This window comes from Giraffa tippelskirchi, chromosome 11, assembly GCF_054371585.1.
Source record: "Giraffa tippelskirchi isolate mGirTip1 chromosome 11, T2T-mGirTip1v1.2.pri, whole genome shotgun sequence".
Lineage (NCBI taxonomy): Eukaryota > Metazoa > Chordata > Mammalia > Artiodactyla > Giraffidae > Giraffa > Giraffa tippelskirchi.
This window is the reverse complement of record NC_137285.1, coordinates 54571912-54597741: the sequence shown is the minus strand read 5'-3', so window position 1 is coordinate 54597741 and position 25830 is coordinate 54571912. Positions and strand designations below refer to the sequence as shown.

Below are 25830 nucleotides of genomic sequence, written 5' to 3'. Positions count from 1 at the left end.
TCTTCCAGGAGAATTTTCCAGAACTAAAAATTAAGGCACATGGTGGTACTTTATGCCCCCCAGTTCCTCTGATTGTACTTCCTCTCATACAGAGGACAGTTTAGCACATGACAAGTGTCAACCAGCACCTCTCTCCACCAAAAATTCTATCTGTCTAGTGCTACTTCTTCACTTTTTTCATTAAAAAAAATTTGGGGGCTGTACCACGCAGCATGCAGGATCTTAGTTCCCAGACTAGGGATTGAACCTGTGCCCCCTGCAGCGGAAACACAGAGTTTTAACCACTCGACCACCAGGGAAATCTCACTGCTTCACTTGTTTACGCTCAGAGATGTGCATACACACAAGCACAGAGGGTAGTTTCCACATAAGCATGAGATTGATTCTGACTGTACTATGAAACTATACCTAGAGTTAAGAGCTTTATTGGTTTTGATCAAAGGCCAATGTAAAAAATTTCAGAGCAAAGAGTATATACAGTGTACTATTTGGAATAAGCTACAGGGTCAAAACAGAACAAAGCTAAAGGGAATGTGAAACATTTCAGTGTGAATTATGTATAAAGGATAATCACACAAACACATCACTGAAATGTTTTAACTGAACTCTCTGAATCGCCTTTAGCTCTGGTTTTTAAGGTAGCCAATATAAAAGGACACCTTACTTTTATACTGGCAACTGAAATTTAAATTTAATTAAAATTAAGACCCTGATGCTGGGCAAGAGTGAAGGCAAAAGAAGGGGGTAGCAGAGGATGAGATAGTTAGATAGCATCACCAACTCAACGGACATGAGTTTGAGCAAACTCTGGGAGATAGTGAAGGACAGGGGAGCCTGGCATGCTGCAGTACGTGGAATTGCAAAGAGTTGGACACATCTTAGCGACTGAACAGCAACAAATAAAATTAAACATTCACATCAGCCCCATTTCAAGTGCTTGAGGGCCAAATGTAGCTCATGACTACTATATTGGACAGTGCAGATATAGTACATTTCTATCACAGGAAGTTCCATTGAGGAGCCTTGCTGTCAAATTACATAAATGTCTGAATCAGGCTAAATATTATTCATTAGCAAACAGCATTAAAAGTTACATCCAAGGTATTTGGGACAGAATGCTAGACATGTTTGCAACTCCAAGCAATGTGATTATATCTTGGCTTTAATATAAAGGTACGAAACTTCAGCTATGAAAATTCAACGCAACATCAAATTCGCTTTCTATTTTGTCAGTGGTTATATCTTCATTTAAATCTATCTGCTCACAGTGATATTTTCCTTTTTAAATGTTTTCTCTTGACAGAAATCTTCCACAGTTTTGTTATGACTGCATACCATCTTGGCACAATTTACATAACTTAAAACTGCTGCTGCTGCTAAGTCGCTTCAGTCGTGTCCAACTCTGTCCAACCCCGTAGACGGCAGCCAACCAGGCTCCCCCGTCCCTGGGATTCTCCAGGCAAGAACACTGGAGTGGGTTGCCATTTCCTTCTCCAATGCATGAAAGTGAAAAGTGAAAGTGAAGTCTCTCAGTTGTGTCCAACTCTTTGCGACCCCATGGACTGCAGCCCACCAGGCTCCACTGTCCATGGGATTTTCCAGGCAAGAGTACTGCAGTGGGTTGCCATTGCCTTCTCCGAACTAGCATATACTTTATTTATGGTGCATATTGCTTTTACAACCCAATTTATTTTGAACAGATTGATGAATTGCAAAGTACACAAAAATATTGTGCTTGTTTGTGTCATTATGATACTATTGCTGAAAATCCCACTGGCTATAGCAACAAGAAACAGCAACAACAGCTCTAGCATGGCGAGGATACCTGACTGCCAGGTACAGATGTTTACGCTGTGTTGTTGTGTATATTCTACTCAGCTAAGCTCAAGCCTGGAATGAAGATATACGACATGTGACTGTTTCTGTCTTGGTGACAGAAAGCCATTTTCCCACCAAGTTTTTGCATTATTAGTATTCCCTCCTTGGAGAAGGAAACGGTAACTCACTCTAGTATTCTTGCCTGGTGAATCCCATGGACAGAGGAGCCTGGTGGGCTACAGCTCATGGGGTAATTAAAAGTTGGAGATGACTGAGCGACTGAGCACATTCTGTCCTTGAAACCATCCTCTAGATCCTTGTGCTTCAAAATGCGGTCCAGGAACCAGCATTAGCATCACCTGGGAGTTTGTTAGAGGTACAGAATCTCAGGCACCCCCAGACTCTGTGTTTCAGCAAAGTCCCCAGAAAACTAGAGGCACACTAAAGTTTGAGAAACACTGCTGTAGCCACCGAAGATGAGACATTGGTACATCTGATGCCATTTCTGGGGCGGGGTGTTACAGATTGAATCATGTCTCCTTTCAAAATGCCTGTGCTGGAGTCCTAAGCTCCTATACTTCAGAATGTGTTCTTATTTGAAGTTAGGGCCTTTACAGAGGTAATCGAGTTAAAATGAGGTCATTAGAGTGAGTCCTAATCCAATAGGACTTGTGTTCTTATAAAAAAAAAAAAGGGCGCGGAGGGGGGGGATTTGTATAAGACCTATGGTGTCTACAAGCCGAGATGGCTGTCTACAAGCCAAGGAGAGGGAATAGAACCTTTTCCCCCAGCCCTCTCTGAGGAACCAACTCTGCTAGTACCTTGATTTCAGACTTCTAGTCTCTAGAATTATGAGACAATAAAAACTTTTGGTGATTAAGCCACAAATTTGTAAGGGCAACCCTAGTGGACACTAAATGGTTACTCTTTCTCCTGTACCATGACATGTCCACCTTTTCAGCTGATGTCTTGGGCATTTACACTGTTGCATCTGCTCAGAATGTGGTATCTGTCAGTCAGGTAGGGTATCTACAGCAGTCCTCTCAGGAACACAGTTCATGGAAGAGACCATTATGTTTCTAACAGGAGCTGGGCCCTGGAAGGAGTGGTAGCCTCCTTGGGACAGTGGGTTTCTTCAGCAAGAAGAAAATGATGGCCACAGATCAGTGTGTGCGTTAGTCACTCAGTCACGTCTGACTCTTTGCGACCCCATGGACTGTAGCCTGCGAGACTCCTCTGTCCATGGGATTCTTCAGGCAAGAATACTGGAGTGGTTTGCCATTCCCTTCTCCAGGGGATCTTCCCAACTCAGGGATCAAACCTGGGTCTCCTGCATCTCCTGCATTGGCAGGAGGGTTCTTTATCACTAGCGCCTCCTGGAAAGCAGATCAGGGAGTGCTTTAGAAATCAGAAGAGAGAGAGCTGCAGGAGACATGAAAGGATTATTCAAGAATAAATCATACCAGGATGGGAGGAACAGGAAAAAGTGATTCAGAGAAACCAGCAAAAGCAACAAAGAACCATAGAGGGTAGGAGAGGTGGCTGGAAGACTGGGAAAAAACTGAGTGTATTTTCTAGTCATTTAGTTGCCACAAAATGCAACGGAGTAGACAATAAACTATCTAAGATACGCAATTTCTAATCTGCAATTCACATAGATCCTGGTATTAGGAATGTCTAATAATAATACCTGTTAGAGCTGGTAGGAACTTGTCTCTCATTTTACACATGAGATAACTGAGTCCCATGCAGTGAGTGACTGACCCAGTATCACTCGGCGGGTTAGTTGGAAATACAAACCCAGGAACCCCATCTCACAGCCGAGGCTGAGAATTCCTGCCAGCACACCCGGCATACACAACTTTTGGAAGCTGTAGATCACAGAACAGAGTGTCTATGATAATCTAAATTGCTTTACATGGAGCACATGGTTTTGCATCAAGTAGTTTTAATTATAAGGCTATAAATATGTCAAAGGGATCTGATGACATCTTATTAAATTACAAAAGTGAGCTCAAGCAGTTTCTGATGTGGGCATAATCCCAAGAAGAATGAGTTTTATAGTCAACTGCTACTCAGGCTTCTCTCCCCCTCTCCCAGCCCCCTACTTTCCCCCTTTTAAATTGTTTGTTTTAATCATAGAAACTATCATCGAGAAATCAAGCATAAATCAAATTATGAAAATATCAAAGAAATATTGTATCTAAATTATTTTTCTTCCTTTGATCCTTTCATTTCTTTAAATGCTGGTAGAATTTAATCTCCAGAGAGACCCTTTCAGGGGAAATAGGGGAAAAAAATGTATTTTTTTCTGATGAGATCGTGTAGTTGCTATTTTAAGTTGTACTTCCATTGGAATAAATACATTAGTCTAAAATGAAATTCAAAAAAAAAACCATGAATGTAAAGATGCAAGTTCAGAGAACTCTCTCTCATATTAGCTGTCCAACTCCTGGACAAATTGGAAGCTGATAGGTTTAATAGTACAAAGGTGAGCTATGAGATCTCTTAGTGACAACTGGGGGAATAATGGACTTTTCCATTTCCATATATAATCCTGCAATTACTTAGGCAGTAAGTAAGGATCCCTTACTTTGAAGCTAGGATCCCTCCGACTATATGTTGCTGTGATCATGTTGGGACTCTAGGCAATGGTTTCTTAAGGTATTCTCCTAAAGGAGATCTCATCGTGTTCCTTTGTAATGCCATCTGTAATCTCTATTCTCATCTGCGTCTAAGTCACTCTTACTAACATATGTATCATTTATGTATTTATTTTCCATCTTTTGGCCGTGTTGCACAACATGTGGGACCTTAGTTCCCTGACCAGGGATCAAACCCGGGTCCCCTGCATTGGTAGCACAAAGTCTTCGTCACTGGATCAGGGTCTAAAAAAGGAAAACAGAAACTGCTTCTAGTATTTATGACAAAGGGAATTTAATGCAGGGAATTGATGACACTGTTGACAGCAGAGGAGAAGGCAATCGAGGGACATGAAGAAACCCAGAGAGATGGTTAGCATCAGGAAAAGAACCACTTCCATCTTTAGGCTGTTATATACCTATTATTATTATTTTCCTCATGGCAAGTAGGCAGGAACTGCTCTAGGTCTGTCAGGGATTCTAAGTAGAAGATATATCCTTGGGAGATTTATAATCTGGTTGGAGAGACCAGGCATGTGCAGAAAACAGATTGTGATTAACGGCTAAACCTCAGGGACAGTCTCTCAACACTGGAAGGGCAGTGGCTGAGGGAAAGAGAGCTTCTGTGCTTCCTGGGCCATTGAGGGGGCTTCCTGGGTGGAGTTAGTGGTAAAGAAATGCCTGCCAATGCAGGAGACATAGAGATGGAGGTTCAAACCCTGGGTTAGGAAGATCCCCTGGAGGAGGGCATGGCAACCCACTCCAGTATTCTTGCCTGGAGAATCCCATGGACAGAGGAGCCTGGTAGGCTACAGTCCATGGGGTCACAAAGAGTTGGACACAATCAAGGTGACTTAGCATGCATGGGCCACTGAGGAATGAGCTAAGGGATGCTTTTCATGGAGTTTCTTTGCCTAACTTAACACTTCTGGTGAGTAACCTGAGCTCGAGGACTCAGTCTGTGAATATGCACCTGTAACACATTTTCTTCTCAGAACAATCTTCTCTTCTAGGGAAACAGCTTTACCTGCCAGTCAGGGATGTATTTGTTCAGGAAGAAAGGAGATTGAGATGAAAGCATTTTGCTCTTCTAAAGAATATTGGCAGATTTTAAATTCATGTTCAAAATAGCATAGCTGACCTTGTACAAATACTCTTGATACAATTAACTGGAAACCAAATGGCCAGGTCAACGAGGTTTCACGGTATCTGCAATCGCCTTTTTTCCATGTCTCTCCTCTTCTACATGCTTCTTTCACTCAGGACTCTTGATTGCTCTTTTGCATTCTTCACTTATTAATTTTTTACTTTTTTGAAAGGATCAGATCTAAGTCATTTACAACTTATAAATTTAAGTCAATATTTGTACCCAATGAAACTGATCCTTAACATTGCCGTATATTTTGGGGAGTAAAATTTTGAAAATAGAACATGAAAAGTGAAAAAAGGCAAGAATAGTTTGAACAAATAGTTTGAGTATAGAGTATTTAAAAATTAGTGTTTATATAGTCAATATGGATACTTAAGAAAAGATTTAAAAAATTCTAAAATAAAAAATAATTTTAAAATCGCACATGTACATTAGATCATAAGATAAAGTTTAATACATTTGATCATGTTAAAGGACACAAAACACAGCCAATCTAACCAAATTTCAGGCATGCATTTACATAAATATATTAAATTAAGAAAAGAAATTATACACTTAAACATCCTTTTCACCTAAAAATCATTAAATCCACAGATCAACAATAAAAACCAATTCTCTGCATTAAGATACAATTGTTCTATTTTAAAGATAACACAAATACACTTGTTAGAATTTATATGCATTATACATATATTATATATTACATAGATAGTGTGTATACATATGTAGTGTTTGTACAGATAGATAAATATATATACATGGGTGTGTGCACACATACAGATACACACAGATGTATTTTAGGCCATCTGTACTATTACTGCTGGATTTTGATGTTGAACTGAATTAAAGCAGTTGGGTGCGATTACTGTCTTCTGCTTCAAATGCACCCATTGGGCTCACAATCTCCCATTATAAACATCCTTGCCTTTTCTATGGTACATAAATTGTGCTGGGCACTTCAATAAATCTTTGTTAAATTAATGAGTGGATGGATGGCTGAATAATAGGAGATCAATCAAAAAGAACTAATATTATAATAACTTGGTAAAGTAAGTCAAATTAATGCAAATATAGAAGGATTATCTAAGCCGATGACTTTGCGTGTTACTTTTCCAAAGAACATTTATAGAAAACAATTGGTACATATATTAACTTGCTTCCTTAAATGTGTACCTGCTTTTGTTTTGTTCCCACAGTCTTCTGCCTCTTATTAACAGAAATCCAAGCAAAGTATCTTCTGTGAGTAAGGTTATGGACAAATTGCCCTAATTGTCAAAAATCTAAAGGAAAATGAACAGCTAGGAAAACCAAAACTTAGAACACTTTAGCCATTCTAAAGTTAAAAGATAAAGTTAACCATTCTTTAAAACTGGACAAAACTAATCACAGATAAAGCCAGGAAAGACATGGTTTCTTTACCAATTTCTTTTATGCTTATTAATTACAATGATTTGATAAATTTTTTAATTTTAGTTAGCTGGGTTTCTTTTAAATAGACTTCCTTAACATGTCCTAGGGAATGAACTCCAAAAATCTCATAGAACCTCAGTATCATTTATCTTGTTACTCCATAGTTCTTGGTGAAATTCAAGTCCAAAAATGTCCTATGAATTGAATGAGATGTGGGATACCTGATATAAGGTTGTCAGTTTGATTTCTCAATAACAGTATTATGAATAGAATGTATTAATGTGTTAATAGTATTAGGTCCTACTATACATAAACTCCTAATTTATTCTATGAAAATCATGTTTCTGATTTCAAGAATATAAGGCGAAGAAATACCCAACACACTTTTGGGCATAGACTATACCAAATCTGATCACACATTGTTCATGTGAATGGAAACTCTTGGCTAATTATTTTTTAGTGCAAAGGGAAATGTACAAGACTTAGTTTCTAACTGTGAAGACAAAGCTTATTTTCTATTTAGCTATTATGAATTTCCCATCCCTGTTAATGTTCTGGTTTTTTTTTATCTTGTGTTAAAACTTTTTTTAAGTTAAAATTTTTTAACTTGAAAGATTATAGTCAATTGAAATAACTGACCAAATATTTATATTAATTTGCTTGTGTATAAGTAATATAAAATCTACATATGCAAAAAAATACCCTGACCAAAATGTGATGTCTGACTTTGTGATGTACATGAGATGTACCTTAGAACTCATGTTGAGGTGGCATCATTTTTTTTTTTTTTTTGTTAAAAGCAGTGACAAGTTTTAAGCTTAGGCTTTATGTTAATAGAAGGGATCATTATTTTTTATTGCTTTCAATCAACTTGTAGATGACCTATACAAAAGAAGGAACGTATCTTTATTTTGGGTGTATCTTGGGCTCACGTTTAATGAAGAATCAAAAGAGCTAATCTGATAAATAACTAAATCTCTTCATAGTCACTAGGGAAATAATCACTATGTTGAGAAGAAAACAGTACACTTTCTCACGCTCTCCTGAGTACATTGTACTCCCCAAAACAGTTATTTTGAGACAATTTTCAAAACTTATGAGTGGCTATTAAGAGGAAGAAGTGTTGCAACTGGTTGGGATTAACGTCCTGCAGATTTTATGGTCATGTTTTTAATATTTTTAATATCAAAATGCTTCTATTATTAGGTTTCTCACCTTCTCTGCATCATATTAATTATAAGAGGTCCGACTAATTTGTGTTTGTGTGATAAAGAGAAAGAAGGTCAGACAGAATATATTCCTTTAGGATATCCTAACGAGAAACTTTCTAGAGGTATTGTCTGTAGACACAGGAACAGGCCCACTAACTTCTTGGCGGTAATAAAGAAATGGGTACATTTTCACGGCATGGAACTTTGGTCTGAGTTCTCTGTAAGTTCCTGTCTCATTCTAAGGATGGGCTAAAAAGATTCTGAAGTCTCCAGTGAGGGACTATTTAATGTTTTCCTCAGAGATTTGGGAAAGTCATAAGATTATTTAACCATCCATAGAGATGGCTGTTGTTTGAAAAGGAAATAGCTGCTAACTTTCCTTATTGTTAACTCACACTGTTGGGCTGGGGACAGTCTTTCTAGCATCCAAGACGGAACCCCAGCTGACATCTAGGCTGGGAGTCATGTACACTTTTTGTCACTTCTTTCAGTGATTGCAATAGGTCAGTCTAGCCTGTTCATAATTGTCTACTGTTCTTTATGATTTAGAGTTTGAACAAATGTGCTAGTAGGAGAGGAATTTTTCAGGAAAATAAAGATCATAACTGGCAAAGTCAATAGCAACCTGCTCTAGGATATCTTCATTAGTGTCCTGAGGACATGTCTGTTTAGTCAAAACCAACAGAAACAGAAAAGAGAGAGGCTAACAAGAAAAGGGATGTATGGGGCTGGGGGAAGAAAAAAGAGAGAGAGAGAGAAAGATATCATAGGTAACATTCTATAGAGATGCTCAGAAACTTTAATTGATTGAGCAGCCAAATATAAATGCCTATAATATACCTTATTTTTCCTCTTAAAAATTTAAGCTTAGTTTTTATGTTTCAAAACTAAAAGAAACTAATACAGTTTAAATTAATGTGTACTTTGAAAGACCCTAGATGCAGCATCTAACCTAAGATCCTAAACCTAGCAGATTTCTTCTTAGTTTATGATTTGGAGATAAGAACAATAGTACAAAATTGTTAAAAACTGTTAGTACATTATTATGTAATTATTTTCAAGTAAATAAATAGAGAAGTGCTGCTGCTGCTGCTGCTAAGTCGCTTCAGTTGTGTCCGACTCTGTGCGACCCCATAGATGGCAGCCCACCAGGCTCCGCCATCCCTGGGATTCTCCAGGCAGGAATGCTGGAGTGGGTTGCCATTTCCTTCTCCAGTGCATGAAAGGGAAAAGTGAAAGTGAAGTTGCTCAGTCGTGTCCGACTCTCAGCGACCCCATGGACTGTAGCCTACCAGGCTCCTCCGTCCATGGGATTTTCCAGGCAAGAGTACTGGAGTGGGTGCCATTGCCTTCTCCGAAATAGAGAAGTGCTTACTCTTAAATATATAAATGAAAAGGAGAATGGCTGTCTATTTAGGTTGTATGTGTAGGTTTCTTTGCTCTTCTTTATGAGATAGTCCATTAATCTGAGAAAACTTCTGAGTATTCTTTGTGATAAAATAAAAGGTATATTTTACAATAGTCATATTAAAGGGAAATTCCAAAAAGAAAGCTATAGATGGAAGCCCTTTCTATCATTATTCAAGTTTCTTAAATCTTCCCTTCTTTGCACTTTAATGATGTGTCGATCCAGTTGTCTTCTTATTACCTCAAATAACTAGCAAGAAAATAAAGTTCTATCAACCAGAACAAGAGTTTGTTAGAAGCAGTGGCAGAAAATATTTTGCCCCAACTCTTTATAACTACCATCATAGCATTTTACGTTAAATTGATCCCCAAAGTTTAAGCTCTAGAATGGAAAAAAGGAATAATAATTTACATTTTTATGCTTCTTGTATCTTTATCTCCCACATCTATATTCATACAGAGGACATTTTCTTTCATTTTGATTATGTGTTTTTTTACTGAGTAGATACTGCCATTCATGTGATGAAACAATTATTTTTCCCTAGCTCATACTTTTTAACCAATTCTTACTTGCCTCTCATCATGAATTATTTAAGATCATTCTCAGTCACATATATATTTAAAATTTACTTGAAAGGTCAAAAGTTTTTTTTTGAAATGATCACTTAGTTTAAAATATGTAGGTATTAATCTGCCTAATCTGCCTAAGAACAGAAAGAAATGATTCCACTGACTGTCTTTGCTGGGGTTTAATGTCAATGGATCTGTTTTCTTTTTAGATAATTTTGATCTTTTGTTCTAATGGCTCCCCGTAGAAAAGGCAATGATACCTGGGGTATGTATGTTTTTTTAAGTCATTTGAAACTCTTTCACTTGGGAAAGGACTATCTAAAAAAAAAGCTGGGTCTGTTTTAAATAGGAGAACTAATGGCAATAGAACATCTTTTCTTTTATAAAGATTCTTTTGGAAAAGATGGAAAGATTCAAGATGTCAGAAAAAAATGCTGTTTTCTTTTTTAATTTGGCTGTATCCTTATTGTTTTCAGTGAAACTATGAACAGGAGAATGTGTAATAAAACTGCACGATTTGACAGATTTAGACAGCTGGCTCCCTCACAAGAAGCTCACATTTTGTGAATGTCACCCACGTTGAATAAGAGATGAGGAGATGGTAGGGTCCATTTACCAAAATGGTTGTCAGGACATTTTTTTTTTTAATTGTAAAACTTTCTGTGATGGAATTCAGTAAAAGGGCTATGAAGAGAAAGCCACAGGGACAAAAGACTGCTATTAACCTACAGATGCGGGCTACGGCAGGGTTCACTGCAAGATTTGTCACACTGTTGGGCCAATGAAGTGTTCGTGTGACTAGAAGGGACCACCCCTTTTCTGGGGTAAGAGGGCAATTTGGTCTCCATGCTCATTTAATCCTGAGACTTCTTTGAATAGACTGTCCATTGAAATCTAAATTGTGCAAAATTATGCATGCACTTTTTAATGCAGGCTATTGTTCACTAAGCACTGAACCAAGACTTGTCAACCCATTTCCATTGGGCATGAGGTCACTTGAAACTTAAGCAATCATATATGGCAGACAAGAACAGGGTACTTAACCAAACTTTCTACTTGGTGGTTTCTCACTGTGCTTTCATTGCAAATCTCTCGCTTTCCAACAATAAACAAATATGAGTTGCAAGGTTTTGTTTATTTTTTAAATTGACACTCCTGTTCTTAAAGGTAAGGAGTAGGTTTGGGAAGTCAATCTGTGTTGTATAATCTGCCCTGATCTACAATTTAGACTCTGGAGGAACAGATGTTAAAGAAGGGTAACCGAAAGTGGGGGCTCACGTGTCATGAGTCGATGCTCTTCAGTGGTGCAAAATGCCCTGATAATTCTTTATAATCCAAACATAGCAGGCTGACTTCAACAACCACGAAGAGAAGCGTCTACCTGAGTTTCTGCAGTTTAGGTTAGAACATGGCATTTCTTGAAAAACCCAAAAGAACATTTACAGGAAATTTATTCATACATGAACCAGAGAGGATTTTCATTGAGTTCTGAAGGAATGTACACATTAAAAGTCATATTTGGCAAGAATGAGCATATTAAAAATTCGTACAAGTGACAGCTTACATAGGCAAGATTTGTTCAAAACGAGTGAACTCTTTTTCCAGTGAGGTTCGACTCAGTGTGAAACCCACAACATTCTAATCACATATACTCTGACAGGCTTGCTATGGTGAAAAGCATTTTACGAATGTTTAATGCGGGAATTTTATAATGAGTGGCTGTTTTCTTGCTTTTTCATCCGTCGTTAATGATTACATGTTGGCACAAGGATACATTGCTAGATTAGATCCACAGCACATTAAAGACTGTTTGCTTTCTCACTCCCCTTCTTTCCAATTAAGTTGGTGAAAAATGTAACTTTAGTATTTTACAGGACAGGGTAAAGGTGTTTCATCTAGGTGATGTCTATATTATAAAAATAAAATAAAAAATATAAATATGTAACACAAACCCAGTGCCTATTGTTAAATAAACTATACAATAAAAGCAGACCTTTTAGGAAGATTGGTTTTAGAATATGCTGTTATGATTTAATTAGAAAACATTTGAAAACTATCTTGAAATTAAGCTAGAGTAACCAGATTTCTCTGCCAATAAAAAGGTAAGGGCGTTAACATTCTATAATTGGATACACTGATAAAAACGCAGATTACAATTTTATACTGTTGCCCACTTAGAAATTAATCAGGGCTGAAACATTCTCTCATATTATAGTCCTTTAATATTAATATAAAAATATGGCCTTTCAAAATTCAATCCATCAGATTGCACAGTAATGTTTTAAAACTCCATTGAAGTAGACTTCAGTGATTACAGACAGAAAATTCCTGGGAAGTCAAATAATCTCTTCTGGTGACATAAAAATGCCGTTACCAATTTACAATGGAATTTCCGGGGAAGTTACTCCACACAAGGAAATACATATTTTTAAAACCATCTGTTATGCAACCACACGCATAGGGGTTTTGAGCGTGTGTGTATATGTGCATATGTGAACAAACATGCCAATATACACACACAAGACCTGCACATTTCTGGAAATGACTTTTAAGTTAATAAAAGAAAATGAAATCACAGGAGTGTGTAGCAAGATAACAGTTGTTCTTTTTAATGACAGGATAAAAAAATAAATGCCCACTGGAAAGGAATAGTCAAACAGTCCCAGAAACTATACAATGTAACTTGTTAGATCCAGCAAATAAGATGTCATGTCAATGATCTGATCAAGAATACCTGCCCTGGTCACTCTCCGGAGGTTTCTGTCCACTTGTTCACATTGAGGACCAAGATATCCTTTTTTACAGAGGCACTTGTTGGGTCTAACACAGACACCACCGTGGCAACACGCTGGCTCACATTTCGCTGGAAGAAAAAAAAAGAGCAATACAATCACGTTCCATTCTGTAGGTCAGAAACGGCACTGAATATGAGGCCAATAAATATTTGGAGTAAGGGAAGGGAGGGAACGAGGAGAAGAGCAGTCCCCAAATGACCCCAAAGCTAATAAATACAAAGAAAGAAGATTTGGACTTCCAGTTATTTGGGGGCCAGAATGCAGCAGACAGTAGGAGAGATGAGAAGCGGATCACCCAGATCATGGGAAACAATTTCAATCCATTATAGAATTGACTTTATGTAAAATGAGGACCCTGATGCTGGGAAAGATTGCAGGCAGGAGGAGAAGGGAACAACAGAGGATGCGATGGTTGGATGGCATCACAGACTCAATGGACATGAGTTTGAGCAAACTCGGAGACAGTAAAGGACAGGGAAGCCTGGTGTGTGGCAGTCCATGCAGGTCGCAAAGAGTTCGACATGACTTAGTGACTGAACAACAACATGGAAACAAGAATTTCAGTTCTTTAAAACTTCTGTTTCCCTAGGGCATCTCCAACAGAAAGTCTTCCAAGTACCTCTGGTTTCTATTCCCTCCTGGCTAGGACCTCACGGTGGGAAGGGCGTGGCCAGAGAGAAAGACCCAGAGGCTGGAATATCAACAGTGTAACAGCAAGAAATGGTTAGCTTTTTATTTTGGTTGGAGGGAGATCCATTATGTGGATTCCCTTGGATTCTTCCCTTTCCTTGAGCCCAGGGGGTGCACAGCATATGTCTCATTTCTGATTACACCTTGAAGCCCTTTCTTGAGGGTCAGCGAGGTTGCCCAGTGAAAGATGTTCTGAGCAATCCTTTTCAGGGTACTCTACAGCACAGGACTGCATCAGAAAAGAATGTTTACCACTACAATATAGGTAGGGAATGCAAAGATTTACTGTTAAAATGAGGTGGAGACATAAAATTGAGCCTATAACTTAGTCTCTTACTGATAGGATGAATCTGGGGTGTGCAGCCACTGTAGATAGAATCAAATTCCTTGAATACATATCCTTATACTTCTCAGGGACAGTTCTTTTAACCTTTTCCAAAGCATTAATAAAAATCCAGGGGTCTGTGGCTGGTATATGGTAAAGAAATGACACGGAGAAAATAGACTACAATAGTCTTTTAAATCTGTGGGAGATGAGCGAACTATGTGAGTATATGAATAAAGTTATTGGTTGGGTCAAAAATATCAAAAAAAATATATTACTTTAATAAAATGATTCTGGTTTAATCTTAAATGTTCAAAGTATCTAAATTGATTCAGTGAAAAGATGAAAAAATACTTTATGAAAATATAATTTTTCATTTATATCATATATTATTATTAATATCTATTATGGTATATATGAAGCCACCTAGATTCAAAATTATGTTTACCCTCAGCTTAACATACTGTTACTAGCAGGCACTCAAAAACTTTTTCTTATCCAATGACTTGAGGTGACCTAAGAGTCAAATATAAGCAAAATATAAGTAAGGGATAAGACAGAATGGACACCAGGTGAAAGAAGTTGAGAGAAAAGACATTATCAAGCATCAGAGGAAGCAGGGGGAAGAGATATCATGAGGAATTAGAATATTATTGCATTTAAACACTGATCCTCATTTTTTGGCCAACGAATGAAAAAATACAGAATATGAATATTTGTTTTAAATAATGTAATTATTTTATCTCTGTTGTTTCAATTATGATACATTTTTCCTAGACATGTAACCATGGTATCAATCAGTCACATAATATTATTAGTGCTGAAGCAATTTAAGCTTAAAATGGATACTGTCTATGTGACTTTAAATATTGTCTACTTTATTTTGACAGTATATAAAGTAAACAATGTATGGCTATAGTATTTTGAAACAAATACATGTTTAGAATACAGAGAGATGGCCTTTATGAATGATGAATACTTTTAAATATTAACACGGGACTTAGAATTTTACCAGCAAGAGAGACTTTAATGTTTGAAATCTTTGTAAATAACACGTATATGATGGTTGTTGAAAACGTTCTTTCAACATACCCATCTTAAACTCGAGGTATCTAAATTAATCTAACTGTCTTTACACCAAGTAGAATTTAAACACAACTGTGTGTATTTGTGGAAGTCACAAGTTAAAGGATAGAATAACCCTGGAATGAAACTCCTTTGCTCTCTGAGCAGCTGCACACCTAGCTGATGGTCGACAAGGAAGTGGCAAAAAGAATGAAGAAAATCTCATAAAACGACTCTAGATAACTGCATTTCCCCCTTTACTATAAAAACACCAACTGAAAACCCCTATTTTAGTGCACTGCAGCAAGAAAGAAAGCACCAAATCGAGAGAGGGCCTATATGGAGTGTCTGAAAAATTCTGGCACTCAGAAGGGGACTCTGCACACACCAGGTCATTGCAGTGGTTGTTATTAGGCCCTTCAGTTGTGTCCGACTCTTTGCGACCCCATGGACTGCAGCACACAAGGCTTCCTGGTCCTTCACTATCTCCAGGAGTTTGCTCAGACTCATGTCCATGGAGTCGATGATGCCATCCAACCATCTCATCCTCTGTCACCCTCTTATCCTCCTGTCTTCAACCTTTCCCAGCATCAAGGTCTTTTCCAATGAGTCTGCAGGTATGAAATCTCTAATCCGGGACTGCAAGCCCACAAGGATGATCTAGTTGGGCTGTTTTCACTTTTGATTTTGTGAAAGAAGTCGATTATCTTTATAACTAACATATAAATGAATTATTTACATTAGGAAAATGGCAAAGTCTTCATGTATAAATTCAGAAACAAGCTCAGCATTACTATTATTGTAAATGGCTACAATTTTATCTCACTCATCTTTTTCTGTGAGGGGGACTGTACCTCTCGGTTTGTGGGATCTTAGTTCCTTGAGCAGGGATAGACCCTGGGCACCCAGAAAGCTTGGAGTCCTAACCACTGGACCTCTGGGGAATTTCCCCTTTTCATCTTATAGCTGAACATTCATACCCTTTTATCAACCTCTCCCCATTTCCCCCACCCTGGCAACCACTTTTCTGTTTTTATGAGTTTGACTTTTAAAAAAACAAATTCCACATATAAGTGATATCATGTAGTATTTATCTACTGTCTGGCTTTTTCACTTAACCTACTATACTCAAAGTCTATCTGTGTTGTCAAAACTGGCAAGATTTCCTACATGGCTGAATAATAGTCACATATATGTGTGTGTGTGTGTGTGTGTGTGTGTGTGTGTGTGTGTGTGTGTATCTCACATCTTCTTTATCCATTGACAGTCACTTACACTGTTTCCATATTTTGGATACTGTGAATAATGTTGCTATAAACATGGGTGTGCAAATATAAATATCTCTTTGAAGCCCTTTTTTCACTTACTTTGGATAAATACTTAGAAGTGGCATGTTGGATCATACGGTCGCTCTATTTTTCAGTAAATGGCTACAGCTTTGAACATTAGATCATTCTAGAAGAAATAACTAACGTTAAGGTCTTGAGTTCCTAGAGGCTGTCCCATGCCCTCTCCTGCCCAGGGACAACAGAAATACTAACCGAGTCTGCAGAATTCCCCTTCCCAGCCGGGGCTGCAGCAGCACGTTCCTGTAGGGGTGCAGTAGCCATTCCGACAGAGCCGGGAGCACTCGGATGTTAGGGTCTGGGCCTGCTGGACCGTGGCCCTGCATTCCTCAGGCATCAGAGGTCTGCATCAAAAGACAAAATCAAAAGTGCATTTTGGTTGAAAATCAGCACTGAGATAAAATCAAGCGACTTTGTAGCTTACAAAGCATGTCTCTTCCTTTCTATGGAAATTTTTCTTTTAAGTCACTCAGACAGAAGAAAGGTCGACAACTTTCTAAGAAAACATACACCCATGAGGAAACAAAATAACCAGTTTTGAACCAAAGGGAACACATTAAACATGGTTAAGAAACTTTATCATGATCAAAATTCATTGATTAAAAATGTAATTACATTACACCAATATTTTGGTGGGGCTTCCTTGGTGGAAGGAAGGCTCAGCGGTAGAGAATCCGCCTGCAGTGCAGGAGATGTGGGAGACGCAGGTTTGATCCCTGGGTGGGGAAGATCTCCTGGAGAAGGGAATGACAACCCACTCCAGTATTCTTGCCTGGAGAAGTCCATGGACAGAGGAGCCTGGTGGGCTACAGTGCACAGGGTCACAAAGAGCGGGACGTGACTGAAACGACTAAGCACACACACAATTTTTTGGCATCTAACAATTCCTAGCAGTTACAATTTTAAAAATGAAGATGTATGGATATTTTAAAGCTTTTTTTTTCTCCAGGACTCCAAAAGTTTTTAGGAATAGAAAAAATAGGCATATTTGGCAATATTAGGCAGCTGAAGGCAGTCATTAAAATGAGTGCTTGTAGCCTAAAAAGCTTTGAAACTGCTGTTTATTTCATTTTCATGTTTCTTTTGAGATACTTTTTCCCAGAATGACTGGTCTTGAAAGGACATAATAATACATGTGTGTTTCTGAACTCAAAGTTTAAACTCTCTATGCAATAAATGATCTATATATAGAGATTTTTATACATGTATGTATATATGTGTACACACATATTTTTATAATTTTATTTTATCCTGCTATGAATAAAAAGAATGCTAATAGTAGCAAACAAAAGTATCTTATCTGTCACTTAAAAAGTCACAGACTTTGTTTTAACTGTTCAACAACTGCAATCATTTAGAGAAGGACCAAGCTGCCTTCAGAAAATTGTCATTAAGTCTTCATGTTTTTGAATGAGAGGTTATCTTTCAAGGTGGTTCAGGCTAGAAGCATGATCCCAACTGCTCATTACCTCATCTTTGAGAAAAGATTTGCAATGGCCCTTTGCTATCAGTCACTGCTACCTGCGCCTCAGTGTGGTGAGAAAGCTCTTTTCAGGGAAGGAATGTAAACAAACGCTTCATCACCAGTCAAATCACCACCGTGAAGAAGGCCAAGTCAGTAGGAGTCCTTAAGTACCATAACAAAGAAGGTGATAATTATGGGTCAGGACCACCATAGAGGTAAATGATACAGCTTTCTGAGAGAAGCAAATAATTAGGCCCCGCAGCCTCAGCCTTTTTGAGACAGGTTATCTTGTTATGCCTCGTGGCAATGTGAACTGCGATAATAATTTGAGGTCTGATCTGAGACTGTTTCTACAATGACTCAAAACCATATTTAAAATATCCAGTGGCTTCTTTAGCTCCTCTCTCCAATTAACACCCACTCTCTGTTGAAAGTATTGTTTGGGATGAACATGTACGCACTGCTATATATAAAACACATAACTAATACGAACCTAATGGATAGCACAGAGAATTCTGCTTAATATTCTGCAATATTCTAAATGAGAAAAGAATTTGAAAAAGAATAGATACACATATATATGTATAACTGAATCCCTTTGCTATACACCTGAAACTAACACAACATTGTTGATCAACCATACTCCAATATAAAATAAAAATTTTTTTAAATAAGTTACTGATTTTTGCAACTATTGTGACAATTCAGAAAACTCCCTTAAACTGACTCAACCTCTTATTTAAATCTAGAAACGGTCCAGTTTATGTGAAGGTATTTGAGACATTCTACATTTTCACTCAGAACACACCATCAAATATTTTCCTTGTCTCTCCCCACCACCCCCTGCCCCAAGGAAGTCTTTCTGGGAGTAAAGACAGAGGGTGATATGGTGGAGAAAACATTAAATGGCCAAGGAAAGTGAGGGAATTATCTTTGCCTTCTTATTTTGAATAGCCCAAGTCTACTCAATTTTTCCCTCACATAAAATTCTTATTTTGTTTGAGATACTATGGTGGCATTTTGACCATCAGAAGAGCAGTTTCTCAGAAGTCATGATGTTCTTCTGAAATACAGATCACCACATTTACTGAGTGATATTCGGTAAACAGGTATTGTTCACATTTTCCTGGTAACTGAGATTCTATTTAGGCTACCCACTCCAGTATTCTTGGGTTTCCATTGTGGCTCAGCTGGTAAAGAATCCACCTGCAATGTGGGAGACTTGGGTTCGATCCCTGGGTTGGGAAGATGCCCTGGAGAAGGGAAAGGCCCACTCCAGAATTCTGGCCTAGAGAATCCCATGGACTGTATAGTCCATGGGGTTGCAAAGAGTTGGATATGACTGAGCGACTTTCGTTTTCACTTCATTTGTTACTAACTTGTTCATGCTCTTTCCAGTTCATTTAAGAAAAGAGACCCAGAAGTAGAGTGTGTCAGGAATATGTTACATGTTACACGTGATGGAAAACGTGCAGTCACATAGCTCACATGCTACTTGATGATATGGTTTACCCCTGAACAGATGAACCTAAAGAGAAGACACCATGCGATCAAGAATGTAGGTGACTTCCATCAAACAGCTACAACCAGATGATGTTGCCTGTTTGAAGCAAAGTATAGGGTCATTGAGTCCAATGAACAGGGATTCACTACTGAAGCATGGTTTTTCGGGGCAGGATATTTGATCCTTGTTTCCCGGCTGATCCTCCAGTTAGACAGTTTGATTGATTTTCACCAAATATTCAAATGTGTGTAAACTCAGATTATGGAGGGAATTCTAATTTTTTTTTTTTAAATTTTGCCTAAGATAGAGCATATGCTTATCTATCTGTAGATGCGATTGCTTTATGCTTGGGCTTGTTTAGTTTATATGACTGTGTGGCTGACATATATAAACATGATTCCTTTAGAATTTTATTTAATTACCTACAAAAATAACTTTATTCTTTAATGAAGTTGACAACTAACATTCCTCACTTAGCATGTTAAAATCTGCCCCCCCCCTTTAAACTATTATTCTACTGGGAACCCTTGAACATGAAAATGTACATCAAACATAGCCCATCACTTATTGGACCTCACTTTCCTTAAGGAATGAGGAGTCCTATTTCTTCTTTCCCTTCTCCATTGAAATAAAAGTTTTCTGAGGGCAAACCCTGTATATTCAATCCTCTTCAAGTCTAGCCATTGACTGCCAGGCACTATACTCTTCATGGGGAGAAGACAAAAACAAAACAGTATCCTGATCCTCATGGAGACCACCGTGGGGAAGACAGACAGGCAAACACAAAAGTAAAAGGCAGTAGGATCTTTGTTATGCTAGAGGGGCATATGAAGTTATCAGGAATACAGATGAGGGTGCAATTAATTTAGGATTGAGGGATATAATAGAAAGATGATATTTAAGCTACCAAAGTATTTTATCTCCTCAACTACTTATAGTCCTAGGAGGTAGGAAAATACCATGGAATTTCAATATGTTTATTGAAATGAGTGCATACAGTAGAAACTTTTTCAAATCTAGAATATAAATTCCATGAAGACAAATAATTTCCTCTCTTCTCTTGTGTCTTTTCAGGACCCAGAAGAGTGTATAGCACATTCAAGATGCTTATTAAAAATCTGTTGAATGAATGAAACGAGTGTAATTTTAAAAGGGTGTTTGGTTCTTTAAATGCTATTGAGTGACGATATTAGGAACAGACAATTTAGGGGAGGGATATGATTAAAACTGAATCATTACACTTTTATATCATAAGCATTAAACTAAAAACACTATATTTCTTTCTGTTGCCTAAATTAACTCAAGTCTTACAAAATTCTTCCAAGGCACAATTAAATTCATTTTAAATAAAGCATTTTTACACTAATTATAATTGTAATAAATAAACAACAGGCTAAGAAGTAAGCAAGACATAAAGAGATATGATTATTTTCTCCTCCAACTGGGAATTAAGTCAACACATCAAAATTCATTTTTCTAGTAACATATTTGGCAAAGCCTGACAAAGATTGTTGGAGAGCTCAACCACTTCTTTTCTCCACACATATTCTTTGTTCTAGGGACATTTCTTCCTTCCATTGAAAGGAGTAAGTTTCCTTTACATGGAGTAAATAAGAATTAAGAAAAGGGAATAGAAGAAGTAAATGTGAACTTTATTATTATTGTCATCTTGAAATAGACCATCTTATATTTCAAATTATTACATATACACACCTAGATGAGATCTAAACACAAATCTAGAGTATATACCTGTGATAAATAAACTCATTTTTCATTCTTAATTTTTATGGCACTGGGAATTTGGGCATTTTAATATAGGCCTGATAAGAATTGCTTAAATAGCATTCTCCTTTTAGACAATTATTTTTAAAACTTTTAGACCCTTACGTCTACTGAATGAAGTCTGAGATAGCTTTCAGAACAGAAAACTTACCTAAGAGGATATTTAGGTTTTTAATAAAGAATATATGGTGTGCATTTGTTGACAGTTATTCTCCATAATTCTCAGAAATTTAATTTCCTAATTAGAAAAACACATTTCCTAATCCCTTTACACATGACAAATAATGAAACACTAAAGGGTTAGTGCAGAAAACTACCCAACATTTCCTAATGTATAAAGCATTGTTTTCAGAAATGTAAGACATTTTCTTAGAAATCTACTTTGATTCATTTTGTGTAGTAGTACAAAGCTTTAGATACTTTCTTGAAATAAAGCAGAAAGTTGAGAAACCCAAGTAATTTGTAACACACATCATACCATGATGACTTTTTGTGAATAGCTAAGGCCAATGGTGACTGTCTCTGTATAGTAGGTTAAAGAATGATTTTAATTTTAGGATATTTAATTTAATAAGTGACTGACTCAATAAATGGGAAGTCTCTATCCATCTGTATGGATGCACAGGGATAAATTCTGTCTTAGCAGGCCTGATCTTCAGAGTGAGTGCTGCAGAGACTGATCTGTTGTGTCTTTCATAAAAACTAAACTGTTCATTCTGAAATTTTTGTAAGGGGTTCAGATTTTAAATTCATGTTATTGTAAAACAAGGTACATTGATCATGAGTCATACTCTTTTATAAGATTCTGAATCGTTGGAAGTTTCAGAAGATGTGCTCCTTCTTCAGCTTAGACTACATTCTGCTTGAGGTGATTGAGGAGGTGATGTAAGAATTGTCTTACTCTTTTTTTTTTCCTTGTGGAATCTTAGTTCCCTGAACAGGGATCAAACTCAGGCCCTCAACAGTGAGAGAGCAGAGTCCTAACCACTAGACCACCAGGGAATTTCCTTATTCCTTTATCCACAGTCATGTTGGGACACATGGAAAAGTGATCCCTTACAACTATAACCTTTGCAAAACTATTTTCCTTTTTTTTTGACAACTAGTCATCTTTATAATAGAAAGTAGAAAATTAAATTATACAATTGTTGTTTAGTCGCTCAGTTGTGTCTGACTCTTTGTGACTCCATGGACTAGAGCCTGCCAGGCTCCTCTGTCCACGGGATTTCCCAGGCAAGAATACTGGAGTAGGTTGCCATTCCTTCTCCAAGGATCTTCCTGATCTAGGGATCAAACCTGTATCTTCTGAATTGGTAGGAGGGTTCTTTACCACTGAACCCCAAAAATTATAAAATGGGGAATAATAAAAGGATCCTAACAGAAATTCTAAGGCGGAATAGAGAAAATATTTCTCGTCTACTATTTGCAATTGGAGAGGTGGTGCTGGTGGTAAAGAATCCACCTGCCAATGAAGGTGCCATAAGAGATTCAGGTTCGATTCCTGGGTCAGAAAGACCCCCTGTAGGAGGTCGTGGCAACCCACTCCAGTATTCTTGCCTGGAGAAACCCATGGACAGAGGAGCCTAGAAGGCTACAGTTGATAGGGTCGCAAAGAGTCGGACATGACTGAAGTGACTTAACGTGCACACAATCCTGATCCTTCTACAAGGAGGGAGGATCTTCTCTATTTCAGTTAATGGCAGCTCCCTTTTTTTTTTTTGCAAAACTATTTTCCTTTCATGTTTTTTTCCAATTCTCATGAGGTAGGAAAAACTGTTAAGTCTAAATCCTCATTACTCAGTGTGACACTAGAAGAGCAGCCCCAGCACCACCTAGAAGCTTGTCAGAAATGTAGAAGCTCAGGCCCCTCCCCAGACATATAGAATCAGAGCCTGCACTTCACTCAGTTAGTCAAGAGATTCACGTGCATAGTCAAGTTACAGAGGGACTTTTCTAATTTAGGGCTATTCCCAGCCAATGGTGATTAATGGGGCCATGAATTAATGTGGTCAGGAGCTTCCAGGATGGAATAATCTGGAATCTTATGACTAGATGGAATATGACCTCTGCACAAGGAGGCAGCCTTCCTGCACCACCAGATTTGAATGGCTTAATGGATCTCCTCGCTCTGGAAGCATTTGGATACATAGGTGATAACCCATAAACACTCACTGGTTCTAAAATCATGACTCAGCACTTTTGCCTCAAAAAATAAAGAAAATGGAAAATTTCTCATGATTGGTGAGATTTTTACTATTTTCCCATTTGTATAGCTTGAGGCATAGGAATGAGCACTAGTATATTAGTACCGTGTCATCTTTTAAATACCCATTTTAGGGTGTTCCTCCAAGGTCAGCATACAAAGGAATTTTTGTTTATTTTCAGTCTGGATAATCTTTTTTAGTTTGGGTGGTCACTAAATTCTTCTTATTCATGTTGACATTTCTCTTTTCAGTGTCAGTTTACCCATGAGGAGTAGAAGTTTGGATTCCGACTACATATAACCATTTTGTAGCACCGGTTAAAATGATAATACACCATACAAATTCAATTTGGCTGTAAGGAATCTTATATATTCATAATACAATCCTACTCCAGGTCAGAGAACAGAGACTATGGAATCTGTTTCTGTGTAATCATGCAAAACTGGTTTCACAGGACTTCATGGCTATATAGATGGCAATACACATTTCCTAACAATATTTTTCAAGTACCATTTGAGATCTATCAAAAAATTGAATGTTTTAAGAGCTACTTGCTTTCATTTCCTTCTTAAGGAATGCCTTCTTTGATATTCTATCACATGTAGGCCGCTTAGAAAAATCTTTTTATGTATGTCCTCAGTAACCCTGATATTGGAATGAAGGAAAAGAAAACAAATTCAAGAATACCTCTGAAGTTATATACATTATTGATCATATTAAAAATTATTAACTTATACTATGTCTTTCTGCTGCTGCTGCTGCTGCTAAGTTGCTTCAGTCGTGTCCAACTCTGTGCGACCCCATAGACGGCAGCCCACCAGGCTCCGCCATCCCTGGGATTCTCCAGGCAAGAATACTGGAGTGGGTTGCCATTTCCTTCTCCAGTGCATGAAAGGGAAAAGTGAAAGTGAAGTTGCTCAGTCGTGTCCGACTCTTAGCGACCCCATGGACTGTAGCCTACCAGGCTCCTCCGTCCATGGGATTTTCCAGGCAAGAGTACTGGAGTGGGGTGCCATTGCCTTCTCCGATGTCTTTCTAGAATTCAAATTTAGAATGGGAAAACCAGTGCTCTAGCTTATTTCTCAAACCACTGCATTTTCCTGTTCTGAAAGGCACTCAACAGTGGGGCTAGGCTTGGGCTCTTTTCTCTGGGTCCAAGGTTGACTTTGTTTTAAGGTCTGTGACTTAAATGCTGAGTGCATGATCACTCAGACACAGGAGTGTCCACAGTGTGTCCATACATTTGTTCCCCCAGAGTGTCCACACATTTGTTATCTATGTCTGTGTCGTTATTTCTGCTTTGCAGATAAGATCATCTATACCATTTTTCTAGATTCCACACATATGCATTAATATAACAATATTTGTTGGACTGCCTAGCACTGGTGTTGTTCAGTTACTCAGTTGTGTCTGACTCTTTGCAACCCCATGGACTGCAGCACCCCAGGCTTCCCTGTCCTTCACCATCTCCCTGTCTTCACCTTTGCTCAAACTTATGTCTACTGCATCAGTGATGCCATTCAACCATTTCATCCTCTGTCATCCCCTTCTCCTCCTGCCTTTAGTCTGTTCCAGCATCAGGGTCTTTTCCAATGAGTTGGATCTTCGCATCAGGTGGCCAATGTATTGGAGCGTCAGCTTCAGCATCAGTCCTTCCAATGAATATTCAGGGTTGATTCCCTTTAGGATCGACTGGTTTGGTCTCCTTGCAGTCCAAGGGACTCTCAAGTCTTCTCCAGCACCACAGTTTGAAGGCATCAATTCTTCAGCACTCAGCCTTTTTTATTGTCCAGCTCTCACATCCATACATCAGTTCAGTTCAGTCGCTCAGTGTCTCTGACTCTTTGTGACCCCATGGATTGTAGCATGCCAGGCTATCCTGTCCATCACCAACTCCCAGAACTTACTCAAACTCATGTCCGTAGAGTCAGTGATGCCATCCAACCATCTCACCCTCTGTCGTCCCCTTATCCTCCTGCCTTCAATCTTTCCCAGCATCAGAGTCTTTTCCAATGAGTCAGTTCTTCACATCAGGTGGCCAAAGTATTGGAGTTTTAGCTTCAGCATCAGTCCTTCCAATGAATATTCAGGACTGATTTCCTTTAGGCTGGACTGGTTGGCTCTCCTTGCAGTCCAAGGGACCCTCAAGAGTCTTCTCCAACACTACAGTTCAAAAGCATCAGTTCTTCAGTTTTCTTTATAGTCCAACTCTCACACCCATACACGACTACTGGAAAAATCATAGCTTTGACTAGATGGACCTCTGTTGGTGAAGTAATGTCTCTGCTTTTGTTGGTCATAACTTTTCTTCCAAGGAGCAAGCATCTTTTAATTTCATGGCTGCAGTGATTTTGGAGCCCCCCAAAATAAAGTCTCTCACTGCTTCCATTGTTTCCCCATCTATTTGCCGTGAAGTGATGGGACTGGATGCCATGATCTTAGTTTT

The 25830-nt window shown here is 38.1% G+C and overlaps 1 protein-coding gene and 1 long non-coding RNA gene across 4 annotated transcripts in view; one reads left to right on the top strand and one right to left on the bottom strand.

Moving 5' to 3' along the window:
- Positions 1–25830, top strand: part of LOC145526999 (uncharacterized) — a 109121-nt gene that overhangs the window by 61494 nt on the left and 21797 nt on the right. The window lies entirely within an intron of this gene.
- The window catches only part of HHIP (hedgehog interacting protein), a 102184-nt gene continuing 86458 nt past the window's right edge, over positions 10105–25830 (bottom strand). The window contains exons 12-14 of one of the 3 annotated variants that reach the window (XM_081544189.1): positions 16625–16773; positions 12943–13071; positions 10105–12114 (exon numbers count right to left, since the gene is read on the bottom strand). In XM_081544189.1, the coding sequence (XP_081400315.1) occupies positions 12104–12114; positions 12943–13071; positions 16625–16773 (289 nt within the window). In that variant the 3' untranslated portion in view covers positions 10105–12103. Of the gene's footprint in view, positions 12115–12789; positions 13072–16624; positions 16774–25830 lie in introns of those variants that run through there. The other 2 variants (XM_081544191.1, XM_081544188.1) reach the window with 2 other exon arrangements.